This window comes from Pinus tabuliformis, chromosome X (assembly GCF_031772625.1).
Source record: "Pinus tabuliformis cultivar Carrire ecotype Pingquan chromosome X, CPIR1, whole genome shotgun sequence".
NCBI classification, from domain to species: Eukaryota; Viridiplantae; Streptophyta; class Pinopsida; order Pinales; family Pinaceae; genus Pinus; species Pinus tabuliformis.
This window is the reverse complement of record NC_142308.1, coordinates 1599670975-1599688197: the sequence shown is the minus strand read 5'-3', so window position 1 is coordinate 1599688197 and position 17223 is coordinate 1599670975. Positions and strand designations below refer to the sequence as shown.

The following is a 17223-nucleotide window of genomic DNA, read 5'->3' as shown; positions in this document are numbered from 1 at the left end:
ATTTCAAGGTATGTCAAGAATCATTGATCTTACAAATACATCAATGATAGTCAGAGGCACTTGTATCTTAAATGGATCAAGTGGTAGCTCAAAGTTGGTGGTTGAAGAAATAGCATAGTCTATGAGATTACAGAGTGGATGCAAATGCTAATGAAAACCAATCTAAAGAAAAAGATTAATGTGAAATATGTTTATATGACTTCAATATTGTTCTTTGTATTATAAGCATTAAAGAAAGATGTTAAAATTTATACTTAATTTGGTTTGTTAATTGGATTCAGTTTGTTAGAATTCCCTTAACCTCTCTCAAGAAAATTAAAAATAGTCGAATCTCATTCCAACTATATAACTCTAATATATTCGAGTGAGTCTCATTCCAACTATATATTACAGAACTGTAATATATTTGAGTGAATCTCATTGCAACTATACATCTGTAATATATTTGAGTTTCAAATTTTAACAACTTGATAAATTAAATATATTAATATTGTTTTATTGATTAATGCATATCACATTTACCCACAATTTAATTTATTTGCGTAAGCTACTTTATTTATATGCATATGCCTAAGCTACTCTATGTTTGCAGACCCAGCAAACGTGGATTCCATGAATTGTTTGTTTGGACAAGGGTGCATATGAACCACTCACTGTGATCCCTAAGTTGTTTGATATGGCAATCCAAAGACTATACTGGTAAATTACTGCTGATTTTCCTCCGTAAATTACTGCTAAATTAAAGCCACATATTACATTTTGTAATGGTATGTAGTTGCAAACTTGCGCTGACAATTGCAGAAACTTAAACTGACGAACACTAATATCTCTGTTAAAGCAATTAAATTCTCTGTGTTGTATTTTCCATTTCAAGATTCAGAGCACCAATCTCCTATATATAGACCACTTCAATCAAAATCTTCTGAGCGTTATTCGGTGAAGTTCTGCATGGGTTACAGGCAAAATACCCCTTTAAAGGGACATATGATGAATTACAAGAGTTTTTTGTTGATTTGCATGGCCTTGTTTGACCTGCAACCATCAGTGTTGGTCAATGCAAATCATCAGATTAGACATTGTTACAGTGCAATATACAGCTTTGGGGATTCCTTGGCTGATACCGGGAACTTGCTGATTTCAGGCGCTCAAAATTTTGGGTCAATCTCAGAGCTGCCATATGGGCAGACTTATTTTAGTAAGCCCACAGGCCGTTGCTCCAATGGTCGACTTATAGTTGATTTTATAGGTAATATTGAAAATTGTCAATCTGTTTTTTCTTCTCAAGAAATTGTGTATCTGGGGTTCACTTATGGAATACTTGTTTTTAATGTTATTTTTAATATGGAGGGTTGATTTATGGAATACTGTTTTTAATGTTTTTAATGATGGGTGGAGTGTTTACAGTTTCAATCAAAATATTAGATTTTTCTAAAAGGAAAAACAGATTTACAACTTGAACTTTAACTATGAAAATCTACACACTCCAAATCACAACATATCACAACATTGAAAATTATTGATAAAATTTATTTACAGCTTTTACCATGTATGTCATAATTTTGTTTGGTGTTTCTGCATGTTCAGCCCAGGCATTTGGTTTCCCATTTCTACCTCCATATTTGGACAAGTATGCAGATTTTAGCAATGGTGCTAATTTTGCTGTTGCTGGAGCCACTGCCCTGGATGCTTCTTTCTTTGCAGAGAGACACATTGAACCAATTTTTACAAATTTCTCACTCGGTGTACAGATAGAGTGGTTCAAAACATTTAAGAAAAATTATTGTTATGGCACACCAGGTAAGTATTGTGATATGATTGAACTGCATGGATATTCTGAGAAACTCAGAGTGGAGTTCTCTAAAACAAATAATAATAAACTAATTATAATTTATTGTTTATTTAGATACTTCGTGCATATATTTGATTGAGATGTTATAGTTCATAATGCGCAACCTAACAACATTTTGGTATCTTAATTCTTTGATATTCAAGATTTAAAATTTCTGTCACTGGCATTAATGCATTAATGTTTAAGGAATCTTTAGAGAAATAGGAAATCAATTGTTTCTATGAAACATCATCAAAAATATATTTTTTGATTGTTGTTTCTGGATTTATTTTAATAACTAAAACAGTTATCTATCATGCTTGCAGATTGTGCAGACCATTTTGAAAATTCATTGTTCTTGATAGGAGAGATCGGTGGAAATGATTACAATTATCCTTTCGCTGAGGGGAGGTCATTGGAGGAGGTTTCAACTTTTGTACCTTTGATAGTTAAAAAGATTGAAGGAGCCATTGAGGTGAGGATATATAACTGCATGTGTCTTTTGGTCTGTACACAATGATCATGGCATGCTGCAATGCATGTAACTGGACAATGAATTTTATCTATTTATTGATGTTCATGGTATAACTGGCAGGAATTGATCCTTGAAGGTGCTAAGAAGTTTCTTGTTCAAGGAAATTTGCCCATTGGTTGCTCCCCATTTTATCTGACAACACAACAAATCAATTCATCAGCTGATCTTGATCACATGGGGTGCCTGGTCAAGTTCAACAACTTTTCTCAAAATAGCAATGACCATATCATAAATATGCTACTAGATGTCAAACGAAAACATCCAAAGATTTCAATTATATATGCTGATTATTTTTCTGCTGCTTTGAAAGTCCTTAGAAATCCCAAGCAATATGGTGAGTCATACTCAGAACTTAATTAGGAAAGAAATCACATGAACACCTTCACATTCACTTATAATTTGCCTTGTGTCGATTATAGTCACAGTCACATATAATAGTTTAGAGCTTTGTGTGAGATTTAATGAGCCCAATGTATGATTTTCATGGTGCAGGACTGCACAGAAATATTCTAAGGGTGTGTTGTGGACAAGGTGGGAAGTACAATTTTTCACCACCTTTAAGCTGCACTCCGAATGTTACCTCTTGTCTCAATCCAGAGCAATATTTCAATTGGGATGGTATTCATCTAACCGAAGCAGCTTACAGAACCATAGCCAAAATGTTTGTTGATGGGGAGTTCACCACTCCACCTATAAAATTTGTAGACAAAATGTGCAGAATAAGTGATGAATGGTTCCAGCCATGAAAGCCCAGCTAACTCTTACAGACTCAGTACCGATTTGTTATGTTTGTTTATGGCAAGGTCACCACTCCATCTATAAAATCTGTAGACAAAAAGCACAATAAGTAGTGGATGGTACTAGCCATGAAAGCCAAGCCCACTCCTAGAGACTAAGTAAAAATGGGTTCTCATGTTATATATAATCTGGATTCATAAAGGTACGATGGAGATATCTAATTGGTTTTCATCTGTTTATATTATTTGCTTTCTTATGGGAATAAAACAAAAATGACAGCTTTGTGGGATTCAATTTACAGTGTTATATTTTGTGTGAATTGGTTTTTCAAAACGTTCAGCAGAATTTGAATTTCAAATATAAGCTGTAGATTTTTTTAAAATATTTTTAATATTGTTTTTATAATGGAATAATTTCCTAATAAAATAAAACATTTGGTGTTTTTGGGTTTTATTTTCCATAAACATTTTGAAAATTAGATTTTTATTTTATTTATTTATTTTTGTAAATTGAGCATTAAAAGAAGTTGTTAGTCTTATAAATTTATAATTTCAATGTATTTTTAGGTTTTATGTAAAACCATATTTGACTATGAAATTTATGGGAATTTATTCTTATCTTTGTAATATTTATTTTGTTTCCTGAAATAGTAACAATTAAAGGATAATTTTGATCTCCTTACATAAAATTAATAATTTATTTGTCATAATTCTACTTTTTTCCATCTATCTATACTTTCTTTTTATAATTATGATAGTGCTTTAAATAGGTTTGATATTTTGTTTAGTATTCCCTATTACACACTTATAGCTTTGCCAAAAATATTACTTATCTAGTGAAACTTTTTATAATTATGATAGTGCTTTAAATAGTATTGATATTTTGTAGAGTATTCCCTATTACATTTTTATAGTTTTGCCAAAAATATTACTTATCTAGTGAAATTGCTTTTGCACTTATTTTGATCCTTGAACAAGTTTAACCAATATTTAAGGAAGGATAAGAACACTTTTAATTTTATTTTAAGATTTTTGCTTTTTTTACTTATTTTGATCCTTGAACAAGTTTAACCAATATTTAATGAATGATAAAACCACTTTTAATTTTATTTTAAGGCTTGTGCTTTTAAGAATGTTGAGTACCTATTCATAAATTTATTCTCATTAAGTAGATAAGATCAAATTATGATTTAATTTATTTTTATTGGCTTGTATTTGTAAAGTAAATGATTAATTATTTATTAAATTATTTTTATAATGAACTAACTTGTAAATGAAATTTAAGAGAATTTACATTGTATTTAATCATGTTGAATTTATTTCTAAAAATTGTTGTAATTCTATTCATAGTGACAAAATTACATTTCACATATGCCTTTCCACATTCATACACCTTCTTGAGGATGAAAAAAAAGAAAGAAACTCTTATTCTATAAAATAATAAGAATTTTCCAACCATACAAAAAGTCATAATAGGATCTTAAAACACAAATTATAGTCTCTTTGTATAAAGTTAATATAACAAGAAACAATCCACTTATGTAGCTTTTTCGTAATTATGGAAAATACACAATATTTGAAAAACACTATAAAAAATTAATTTTGAAAAGAGATAGCTTGAAGCCCTAATCATATTATGGAAATAGCCAGTCAGGCTAGGAGGTAACTCCATGATTGTATTATGTTTTTGTATTGACATGGAACATGAATATATACATGGAGAGGGAGACTATAGGGTTTCATCTCCCAATGCCTTTTCATCTTCCAATTCCCTTTATTTTCCTATTTACAATATTTACATGGATTTACCTAATCCCAAAGATCAGGTGTCAAAATCCCCCCCTTAATCTGAAGAGATGTTGGTGAGTCCAAGCATCATTTTGAATCTTTGAAACTTTTCTCTTCCAAACACTTTGGTGAAGATGTTTGCGATCTACTCATTTGTGGAACAATGGCGTAGGTGGATTGTCTTGGCCTCAACATGATGTCGAATTAGATGGTATTTTGTATTGATGTGCTTCATTCGATCATGGAACTTTGGGTTCTTTGCCAACTTTATTGCAGAAGTGTCTTCAATCAAGGGAGGAGTTGAATGCACTTGTTTCTCTTGCAAATCTTCTAGAATTTTCCTGAGACACACAATTTCCTTTGTTGCATTAGTTTTCGCCACATATTTTTCCTCAATTGTGGAATTTGTTGGAACTGATTGTTTGCGTGACCTGTAGGAGACAACTCCTAATCCAAGACTCATGACATAACCTGAAGTAGATACCCCAGTTTTATCTCCATTGAAGTTTGAATCATAGTATCCAATCAAGCTGAGGTCGCCCACCTGTGTATACTTAAGTCCAAAGTCTTGAGTTCCCTTAAAGTACTTTAGAACTCTTTTTGCAGTAGAACAATGTCCCTCACAAGGTTTTTGCATAAACCTGGGGACGATTCCAACAGAAAATGAAATTTCTGGTCTAGTAGTAGTTAGGTAGTTGAGACTTCCTACGAGATGTCTATATTGTTGCATCCTCAAATCATTTTCCTTTAGTGGATGTGAGCTTTAAGTTTTGTTCCATTGGAGTAGTCAAAGGATTGCACTCAACCATGCCAAACATGTTCAACATATCTCCAATGTACTTTTTTTGAGAGAAGAATATAAACTTTGGATGTTGAGTTACTTCAATACCAAGATAGTAGTGAACATAGCCCAAATTTGTCATTTCAAAACCTTTTCTCAATTCCTTCTTTATGGATGCAATGTATCTCTCATTGTTCCCTATAATCAGAAGATCATCTAGATACACCACAATATATACAATTGTTTTGCCAACTTTCTTGACAAACAAAGTTGCATAATCAAGATCATAATGTTTGAAGTTGAGTTTCAGAAGATGCTCAATTAACTTCTCATACCAGGCTCACAGTGCTTGGTTGAGGCCAATGTACAAGGATTTTACAAGCTTGCATACTTTATGTTATTGACCCTTCAAAACAAATCCTTCTGGTTGAGACATAAAAACATTCTCTTTCAAATCTCCATTCAAGAAAGCAATTTTGACATCCATTTGATGGATTTTCTAACCGTTATGTGTTGCAAAGGCAAAGAGTGTCCAGATGGTATCCCATTTTGATATGGAGGGAAAGTCTCCTCATAGTCGACTCCTTCCTTTTGTGCAAAACCTTTTTCCACAAGCCTAGCTTTGTGCTTGTCAAGTGAGTCATCTGCTTTATACTTGGTTTTGAAGAGCCACTTGGAACCAATTGGTTTGGTTCTTGTTACCACTCAAACCAATAAGGGACCTAAAATGGGTTCCTAAGAGGGCAACTATTAGGTTAAGGGCAATGATGAAGGCCTATACCACTGTCACAACAATTAATTCTCCCTTCTCTTTATGGAATTTCACCAATGGGAGGAGTTCGATTAGTGTAGGGATCACTTTTGAAGTATATGTCAATGGATAGGTGGAAAGTGACCTGGAAACCCTTTCCCAAGGATGGAGTGAAGAATGGAACTTGCTTGCTCTTTAAGCAAGGGACTTGATCCTCCAGGGGTAAGGGGTGATGATTGGAGGGTTGAGGGAGAATGAATAGGCTTATATAAGAGTTTCTTAATCCCGATAATCCTTGGGAAACTTGGATTCCCAAATGGTCCTTGACAAATAATCTTTATTGGGAAGTGGGACCACACGGGGCCAGGTGGACCCAACTCAGGCTTGGGGATGGAATGTAGCAACCAATGATGCTCCTATCATGGAAAAGGTGAAAGAAAAGGACCAAACAAGAATATTTACTTCAAAAGGTTGAATTGATCTTGTTGAGGTCGAGCCTTGGGGAAGCCTAGGCAAAATTTGATCCTAGAGATAGGTCTTGGGATTCCCAGAGATTCCACCATTAAAATTGCCTCAAAGTTGGAGGAGAGGGAGTGTGGTGAAGTAAAATTATAAGTGCAGACACAAACAAATTCCTCTAGCCCAATAATGGGTCTAGCCACAACTGATACATTCTATAGAAGATTTCCTTAGGTTATAACCAATTAAGAAGACCTACCTCTTAGTACGCTTATCTCGTTTGATGATGTCCTTGCTTGCTCGCTCCAGCTATCTCTCACTTTGTTCTTCAAACACTTGAAACAGGTAAACAATAGCAAAGAAACAACCGTGATAATAGACAAATTGTAATTCAACCTACTTAACAAGTCAAGAAAGATTAAGCCATGAACATGTAAGATGACAAATCATGTAGGAAATCAATCGATAGTTGCATACATATTGAATCAAGAAGAGATTACAACCATTGTCTTGACGTTGTCGTTCTCCTCTAACAAGACCAAGTTCCCACACACTTCTGCTAGCATTCCATGATGACCTCAACAACAATAGTTTTAAGGCTCTTCCCTTTAGGCTTCACACTAAACCAAATTCACACTTCTCCCTCACACAACTAGAGAACTACAACTATGAATAGCTTGTTGTTTACTCAAAACTTAATTAGCACTAGCACACCAATATTAACACTAGCTTGTGCTTGGGAAAAAGGGAGGTTTATATAGGATGAATGGATGGGAGATGGATCCTCTTCTCATGGGAGAAGGTCTTATCTCTTGAGATAGTTCCATCATTATAGGGGAAAGGAGCCCAAACTGACATCCTCGACCCCATCCGGCCAAACCATTTACCAGACTTTCGTTACGAAGCTTCTAGAGCTGGAAGCTTCAGCTCTTTATTTAAAAAACTTTCCATAAGAGGACTGGCGTGACTGGAACAAAGCTCAGTCGCTCCGATCGGTACTAGGGACAGTGTTAATCCCTGCATGTCGGCACGTGGAAGATAAGGGCCATTAGCGTCGATCTTGTATACTGGGAAAAACATAAGATTTTTGAAAATGGTGCAAAAGGGAATTGTTCTGCTCATGAAGAGGGACACAATGGGAGTTTCTTCATGAAGAGTAAGCATGTAGGGTTCATTGTAAAGGTCCTCCAAGATCAAGGAACGGGGAGTACAGGGACAGTGACAAAATTTTGTGTAATAGATGCCCCCTAAAATGTGAAGGCCGAATTAGAGTGAGGGATGAAATGCTTTATGAATCAGTGTGGGGAACCGTAGTCTGTCGTCAGAAAACCTGCAAGCGAGTACATATACATATACATAACTGAAAAATTCTGTCAAATGATACATGAATCGTGGTATGGATGCAGACATCCAGAGAATGATCATGTAAAGGGATCCAGGTATGGGCGCAACCATCCATCAAAGAGGATCATAACGAAACCAAGGTATGGTCGCAACCATCCAATAATGAGAACAATCACATATGATAACTCATGGTATGGTCACAACCTTCCATCTGAAAGAGACATGCATATCAACATAACCATGTCACATCACTTCGCAACCTGGACTTTTGTGATCTAAGTCCAGGGTCTTGCGCTCCAACACGACCCAATCAAAGTACAAATTCTAACATGCGAATAGATGCATTGACGTCGAACATGCTTAGAAAATCACTTGATTACTAGTCAATGATGTAAACTGTTAACAAGCGTGAGAGAAACCACCAATAATGGCAATGGTCCTCAAGGTACTATCAACACAATCCATAGAATGTGAATAGAGGAACCAAAATCGAACACCCTTGAAATCACTCAATCGAAAGCCAATGATGTGAACTCGTCATCGAGTGCGAAGAACTTGCCATTAGGGAATGCAAGCTCTAAGGTACTGGAAGGGAGTCTCTCAGTCAACTTCCCAGATAATGAGCTGAAGTTGATGGAAAGCGACCGTGTCAAAGGAGGGCCATAATGTTTCCCACATCATTGATATGAGATGAAAGGATGCAAAATGATCTTGGATGATATAGAGAATCAGAGGTAAGTTTAACTGCAGAAGGAAAACTCTTGAACATATCGGCGACACAACTAGAAGTTTGGCAGCTTTTGGATCCATAGGATCGGTGGTCATGATGACATGGCAGAGATCAAATGGAAGGAAAAAATGAACGGCCCAACCCAGGAAGGTCAACGATACAAAGGAGGATATCCCAACCCGACACAAAGCAGAAAGTGTCATGTTCAAGAGTGAGCTTCTAACACAACTGATTAGATTTCCAAATTTTCCCCCACCATTTCTGGCAGGTACCCCAATTATTTTTAATCACAAGCTTGAAGGGGATAGCATATGCTTGCACTGTAAGTTCATCCTTCGAATGAATCCGACCTAGTAAGTTTAACGAGCCCTAGGAAGGAGAAGCTCATGTTTGTCATGGCGACGAATCCGATGTCATTTAATATTTTAATGAGTCCAACTGTTGATCCCCTGTTTTGTTCCTATTACTATCAATTCAATCCCCATTTTGACCTCTTTTTGGCACTTTGGAACCTACTTCTTTACTAATTTTATTGTCCTAATCTAGTCCAAATCCCCATTTGATGTAAATCTTCTTTTGATTGCATTTGGCTATTTGTTGGTAGATTTAAGTGAATATAGGTAGCATATTCTTAAACTAACTAATTATTGTAATCGAGTGTAGACTTCTTAGCATAATGTGTAGAACAATGTCAGAAGAATTAGTTGATGTACGATGACTCTCTATTTCAATACTCAAAGGCTACATGCAGATTTGGCACTCAAACATTGCAATGGAAAGGGATCACACACTTCTGGATGAGGAGATCGAGCCAACCATGAGAAGAATGCATCCAATCCCAAGATCTTTGCTCTTATTCCTTTAGATGCAGCATGCACTAAGTTGGGGTTTGCTTACGAAGTTGTTGACCAATTCGAGCCAGCCATTCAAACCAACTTATTCTGAAGGAATAATGTTGATTCAACTGTTATAAACTACTATTTTTAGTTTAAAGTTTAACTGTAATCAAATTCTTATAAAAGGTGGAGATGTAATATGTCAGGGGACATGCTGAACCTTTGAAGTATTTGTTATGTAATTGTGACTTAAGTTTTAATAAGATTGTTATGATGCTCTTGCTCTGAGTTCCAGTTGAATGTGTTGATGGGATGATGATGCTCATGTTTTAACTGTGATCGCAATCATTTCGTTACTGTACGTTTAAAATCCCCTAGGTGTGGCCGGGCCCACCCATCTGAGTTTGCTCTATATTTTCATCGACAATGTCACTTTGAAACTAGTTACAGTTAGTTCCCATTTCCATTATAAGTCAGTTCAATTGCGTTGTTTTGTTTGATTGGTTAGTGCATACAAGGTTGGTGAATGATTGCAAGGTTCTTGTTATTGACATAGTTGCAATTAGATTTTGGTGTGAACTTTGTGTGCCTTCCAAACCAGAGTTGTGCCATTACTTTGATTTACTCTTATCTCAAATACATTGTATGGTCGCTTGCTAAGTTGATTGAATAATTACCTATGGGCGATGTCGAAATAAGTCTTTAAACTCTTTAACAGACATGTATGAACACGATATTAATTGATTAAGAACAGGCTTGGTTTATTCACCAAATCTACCTCTGTTTCTCTAAGAGAATTGACTCGAATCAATCCCTTGATTAAACCGTAGAGTTGTGTAGGCAACATGAAATAGGCGAACGTTGCATTGACTGTTCAAATACTATAATGGATTTGGTTGGAACGAATTGGATTGGTGCCCAAGGTGTGAAGATGCATTATTTGCATAGATGATTGATCGGATTTCATTTCGCTTCATTTCATTCAACAAACTATCAGATTAATGTGTTTCGGGTTGGTAATAAAAACACTGCAGGAACGTTTGTGTGTGATTAGTGGTGAAGACCAATTCTATTAGCTTGCCTCCCCTGTTCATGAAATTTCCAATTTCATTAGTTGACTGAGACGATTACTCTTCCATGTTTCTGTGCAATAATTAGTCTCATTGGAATGATTGATCTGTCTCTTGGTTCATAAGGTTCCGGTTATCCACTCTGTGGTTAAATCATTGCTTGAATTTGCAACAGCATATTGGTTGTGAGTATGAATATTTGTAAGTCAGAATTGGTGTGATTCCAAAAAATATTTAAGTACAGTTCCTTGAATTTGTGTGATTACATAGCCGGGTGTTAAATAGGATCATCGTTAGGGTTGCTCAAATCCTGTAAGTGGTTTATTTGAAGATAGAACAATAAGTAAGTAAGTAAGTGATAGAGTAAAATAGAGTAATTCCTCCAAATTAGTACTTAGCTCCTGAGTCTTGATAAGGGAATGAACCATTAAGTACAGAACAATTGTTTGATCAAAGTACTACTGGGATAGATTACTTATTTACTTACGGGTTGGATGGTTATAAATTGCTTCAGGAATGAATTGTTGTTTACATCAAGAGTTTAATAAGTTGAGTGGTTATTAGTATAGGTTATTTGATTACTTCAAGTAAGAACTGCCATCATCATAGGATGCTTGTTGAGGAATGATTGAGTGGTTTTTCACATAGAAGGTCTGGTACCAACATTCAGAGATTTGATTGATACTATTTGGTGTGGATAAAAGTCTGTTTTCATCACTAGAGATACATAGTTGAGTACAGATTTGAATACTAGAATTTGTAAAGGTTTTAGATTAAATTTGATTGTTGGGTTTGCTCTTGACAATTAGATGATTTGATTTACAAATAGTTATTATTTCATAAATTGTAAAAAGGAAATGATTAAACTTTGACCTAGCCCTGAACAAAGAGAGCGCAAGGCAATTCATGCTTACGAACCCTGGGTTGACAATTAATATTAAGGGATTTAATCTGACCATTTAAATCTTCCAACATTTTGGCGCCATTGCCGGGGAATTGTCATTTCTTATTCACATAACCATTATTATCAGAGTTTCAGGATCTTGCAGGACTATAAGAGGGTGGAGAGAGTACAGAGCCACACATCCACTTTTGTTGGGGTTGCTCCAAAGTCTGACCGATCACTGCATGTTCTTGATTTCTATTTTCCTTTATCTTTATGTGTAGGAGTACAGGTAGACCTAGGGATAGCAAAGGTAGATTTATTTCAAATTCTAAATTTCCTACAACCTTTGGATCAGTCAATATACCTGTTTTGGCTGCTGCTAATCGATATGCCGGTCTAAGACAAGAAGGAGGAAGTTTTGATGTCAACGTGTTTACGGATCAGGAATTCTTTGATCGAGAAGGAAGGATTTTTCAACAAGTTGTCTTTGACAACCCTGTAGAAGAACCAGTAGAACAACCAGACCTCTTGGATGAGCAGTCCACCAACATCTACCGTGTTCCAATACCCTTGGTCCACACCATAATTAGTAAACCCTAGCGGGTACCTATTGCAAATATGGAACATGTAGATGGTGAGGACAGAAACAATGACGAATGCCACGAGGAAGGAGAAGGCCCTAGATGGAATATTAACTTGTTTGGAGGAAACCAAGAAGAAGAAGAAGTCACTTTCGGGTTCCCTATCCTGGATGTGACTCACGACATCAACATGAAGAACATTTCGATGGCATCTCTACCACTATTCTACGGTAAATCATTCAAAGATCCCGATGCTTTTCTCTTCGAATTCGATATTTTATGTCGTAGTTATAATTACTATGAAGATGCACATAAACTCAAATTGTTTCCCGCCACATTAAAAGACGCAACCCTTAGGTGGTTCATGAGTCTAGGACAACATACCATATACACATGGGATGACATGAGGTCAACTTTTCTTAAAAAAAATATCAAGGTTTTAGTAAGAGTAGGGACATCAGTGATATCCTTAGGATGCAAAATATTGAAGACGAAAACCTAGAGGAGTATCTTGAGAGATTCCTGTACAACTTTCATAAATCCTGTGGAAGCACCCTAGACCAAAAAATCATCAGAACTGTGTTCCTAAAAGGGCTAAGAGACGATTGCATAGAAACATTGAAATTTCTTAGTGGTGGGGACATTTACAAGAAATCCTTTGCTGAAATCATTGACCTTTGTCGCACCTACTCTAGAAGCCAAGCTAAAGTAGGTAAAAAGCTTCGTGAACTTCGAGACAATTCTCAAGACTATGTGCAAAAGAAAACTGCAACTAATGCTGTCACTAGAGTTGAGCTGGGGAACCTATTAGAGAATTTCAAAACTGACATCTTGAATACAATTAGCGACCAGCTTGACACCATGAAAATCAACCAAAATCATGAGGCTAAAAAGGCAACCATGGCAATCTTTTGTCTCAAGTCTAGGCGTAAACATGTAGAGAGGGAATGCCCTTTAAATTCCATAGAATTCTGTGGGATCTGCACTCTAGAACACCCAACTGAGAAGTGCCCATCACTTCCCGGTCTACAGGCCATTTACAAAGGCAATACTGAAACCTTTGACCAAGCTCAAACAGCCAAAAGACCCACCTGGAGAGGTCAAAGTTAGAGTTCATGTTGGGTTGTGTTATATTGTTTCCACGACTAGCCCACGTAGTTAACCGGAGGGTTAGAAGGGGGAAGAGCCCCCCCTTCGTTGCATCAATTGCATAGCGAGGGGAGTCACACGGGGTTTGAGGGGTGCAGGTAACCCCACTTTATGGGGTCCAAGGCAGCGCCCTGGAAAATTTTGGTTTTTGGACCCTATGTTAGGTCGGGCGGACCTACCTATGGTTTTGTGCATGATTTTCGCACATGGTTTTGGATACGATGGTTTTCGGTCCATGGTTTTGGACGCTATGGCTTTCAGTCCATGGTATTGGATGCTTAAACATGTATAAATATGTATTGTAACATTGAAATGAACATAATGAAAAATCAAGCTAGTAGTCCCAGTTTTGGGATCCAGGGGAAAATCTTTGTGTATATGTGTTTTATGTGTGATGCTCTCGCATTGTTTACTTTCTATGTTTTAGAATTAGTATGCAAGTAATTTCTGTACGGTGTTAAAACCTACATTTAGTATCAGAGCTGTTTTGGCTTCAAGGGGATGCCTTTGTTACTGAGGGGTTTCGCTCGGGCCTATGGTAGACCCTGTTTAGTGGGAGATCTACGAGATCGATTCTGGTGGTGAAAGAAGATAGCGAGCAGTGGAAAGATAGAGATCAAGAAATTTAATGGTCAGTTTTGAGTTGTGGAAACTCAAGATGGAGGATATGTTGGTGGATAAAGATCAGTGGATCGCGGTAGATCCGGGTACTAAACCAACGGGAGTGTCCGATGAAGAATGGAAGAAGTTGGATCGGAAGGCAAAGAGCACAATACGATTGTGTGTCTCAGATTCAGTATTGCTGAATGTATCAGGGGAAGCTACGACAAAGCCTTTGTGGGACAAGTTAGGGACTTTGTACCAATCTAAGTTTCTCATGAATAAATTGTTCCTGTGGAAAAAGCTGTATAACCTGAGGAAGATGGAGACTCAGTGACAGAGCATCTGAACGCATTTAATATTGTGGTAAATCAGCTAGCATCTATTGGTATTAAAATTTCAAATGAAGATAAGTGCATTAGTTTGTTTTGTTCTCTACCAAATTCGTGGGATAGTCTGGTTATTGCAATAGGTAGCAATGCAACTGCCTTGCAGTTTGATGAAATAGTCTCATCCTTGCTGACGAAGGAGATGAGACAAAAAAATATGGAGAGCCAGAATTGTGATGCCTTGTCTGTATGAAGACGGTCCCAAAACAGAAACAAAAATAAGTCATCGAGTGAGAGATCTAAATCTAGAGGGAGATCTAAATCTCCAGGAAAACCTGTAAAGGTGGTATGCTGGAAATGCGAAAAGGAAGGTCACTACAAAAGGGACTGTAAATCTAAAGCTCTTGATAAAGGAAAGGGATCTGATGATGCTCCTTCTGCAGAGGCGAAAACCACCTCAGATGAATATGGGGATGTGTACTTGGCTTCTTCAAGTACACATGTAGATCATGAGGCATGGTTTATTGACTCAGGTGCCTCCTTTCACTTCACTCCCCATAGAGAGTGGTTCTGCGAGTATGAGAAATATGATGGTGGTGATGTCTTCTTAGGGGATGATAGGAAGGCTAGAATCGTTGGTCGTGGAAAAGTAAAGGTGAAGTTGCAAGTGGAAGGGTTAGAACACTTCCAAGTGTTCTACATATTCCTGCATTGGCCAGAAATCTGATTTCTGTAAGCAAGTTGGATGATGCAGGTGTAAAAACAGTGTTCGAGAAGGATACCTGCAAGATGGTTCGGGGAGCACTGGTATTGATGCGGGAAGTTTGGATTGGAACTTTATACAAGCTGCAAGTTAGCATGGCTATTGATGGGTGCAACAGTTCTGTGGTTCCTAAAAGTGGAGTAGAAAATCTAGTGGTCTCCGGAGAGAAGACCGTGCTATGGCATCAAAGGTTTGGACATATTGGAGAGAAGGGCCTTCGAATACTTCATGGTAAAGGTATGGTAGAAGGTATGAGTAATAGCTCTCTGGATTTTTATTTCTGCGAAAATTGTGTATATGGGAAGCAGAATAGGGTGAGTTTCCCCTCTGGTGGTAAGAGGGCGAAACATATATTAGAGCTTGTGCATAGTGATGTGTTTGGACCGTGTTCCATCACTGGGTAAGTTTGTGTAGTATGTATCATTTATAGATGAATTCTCAAGGAATACATGGATATATTTCCTTAAGAAGAAATTTGAAGTCTTTGACAGGTTTAAAGAATTCAAGGCTCTAGTGTAAAACCAGACATAGAAGAAGATAAAGGTGCTGAGGACAGATAACAGCCGAGAGTTTTGCAGTAAGGAATTTGAATAATTATGTAAGAAGTGTGGTATAGCACAGCAGAAGACTACTCCATATACACCTAAGCAAAATGGAGTTGCAGAAAGAATGAACAAGACGTTGATGGAAAGGGCAAGAAGCATGCTCAATGGTGTCGGGTTAGGACAGGAATTCTGAACAGAGGTGGTGGAGACAGCATGTTACCTGGTCAACAGATCACCTTCATCAACGTTGGAGGATAAAACTCCACAAGAGGCATGGACTGGTAAGAAACCCTCTCTTTCACATCTGAGGGTATTTGGATGTGATGCATATGTACATGTTCCAAAGGAGAAACAAACCAAGTTGGATAGTAAATCTGAAAAGTGCATCTTTATTGGGTATAAGGATGGTTTAAATGGTTATAAGCTTTGGAACCCAGTAACAAGGAAGGTTTTGTACAGCCTAAATGCGGTGTTCAGAGAGGTGAAATATGTAATTAAACATGAAGTCCAACCAAAGGAACCTGAGAAGATAGAATTTGAGCTAAAGGAGGAAGAATCAGACTCTACAACAGAGGAGGAATCAGAAGATGAAGAGCCACAAACTTCAGGTGTGAGAAGACCAGTTCGAGAAAGAAGGCAGCCAGAAAGGTATATTCCATCTACTTTCTATTGAAATTTTTCTTTATCTATTACTGATGATGATCCCAGAACTATGAAGGAAGCAGTAGATTCAGAGGATGGAAAACTCTGGAAAGAGGCCATGGTTGATGAAATGGCATCTTTGCACAAAAATGAGGCTTGGGATCTGGTGGAGTTTCCAGCTAGAAGGAAACCCATTGGCAGCAAATGGGTGTTCAAGAAGAAGACAAATGCAGAAGGAAAGGTGGAGAAATACAAAGCTTGGTTGGTAGCAAAAGGTTATTCCCAGGTGCTGGGAATTGATTTTGGTGATATGTTTTCTCCTATTGCCAAGGTAACTTCTATTAGATTACTTTTATCTGTTGCTACTGCTTTTGATTTTGAGGCAGAACATGGATGTTAAATAATATTTCTTCACGGGGATCTGGAAGAGGAGATCTACATGAAGCAACCTGAAGGCTTTGCAGTGAAGGGTAAGAAAGAACTGGTATGCAAGTTAAAGAAGTCTCTGTATGGGTTAAAACAGTCACCAAGGATGTGGTATCAGGAATTTGATACATTTATATGGGGACTTGGCTTCACCAGAAGCAAAGCAGATCACTGTGTGTATTTTAAATTAATTGGTGACTGTGTTATTTATCTGGTCTTTTATGTGGATGATATGTCGCTAGTTGGAAATGACAAAGAAATTATCCAGGATTTGAAGACCCATTTCTCCTCCAAATTCGACATGAAAGATATTGGTGCTACAAACTATATTTTTGGCATGGAAATTAAAAGAGATCGGACAAAGAGGAAGCTCTGGTTAAACCAGAGAAAGTATGTCGAGACAATATTGCAGAGGTTTAATATGCAGGATAGTAAACTAGTGA

At 37.0% G+C, this 17223-nt stretch overlaps 1 protein-coding gene across 1 annotated transcript; it reads left to right on the top strand.

Moving 5' to 3' along the window:
• Positions 1–948: 948 nt before the first annotated feature.
• On the top strand, positions 949–3090 carry LOC149146149 (GDSL esterase/lipase At5g45910-like). The gene is given in 6 exon segments (XM_089449761.1): positions 949–1246; positions 1585–1797; positions 2155–2303; positions 2424–2697; positions 2856–3055; positions 3058–3090. Coding segments are annotated over 6 exon segments (1167 nt in total).
• Positions 3091–17223: the final 14133 nt, after the last annotated feature.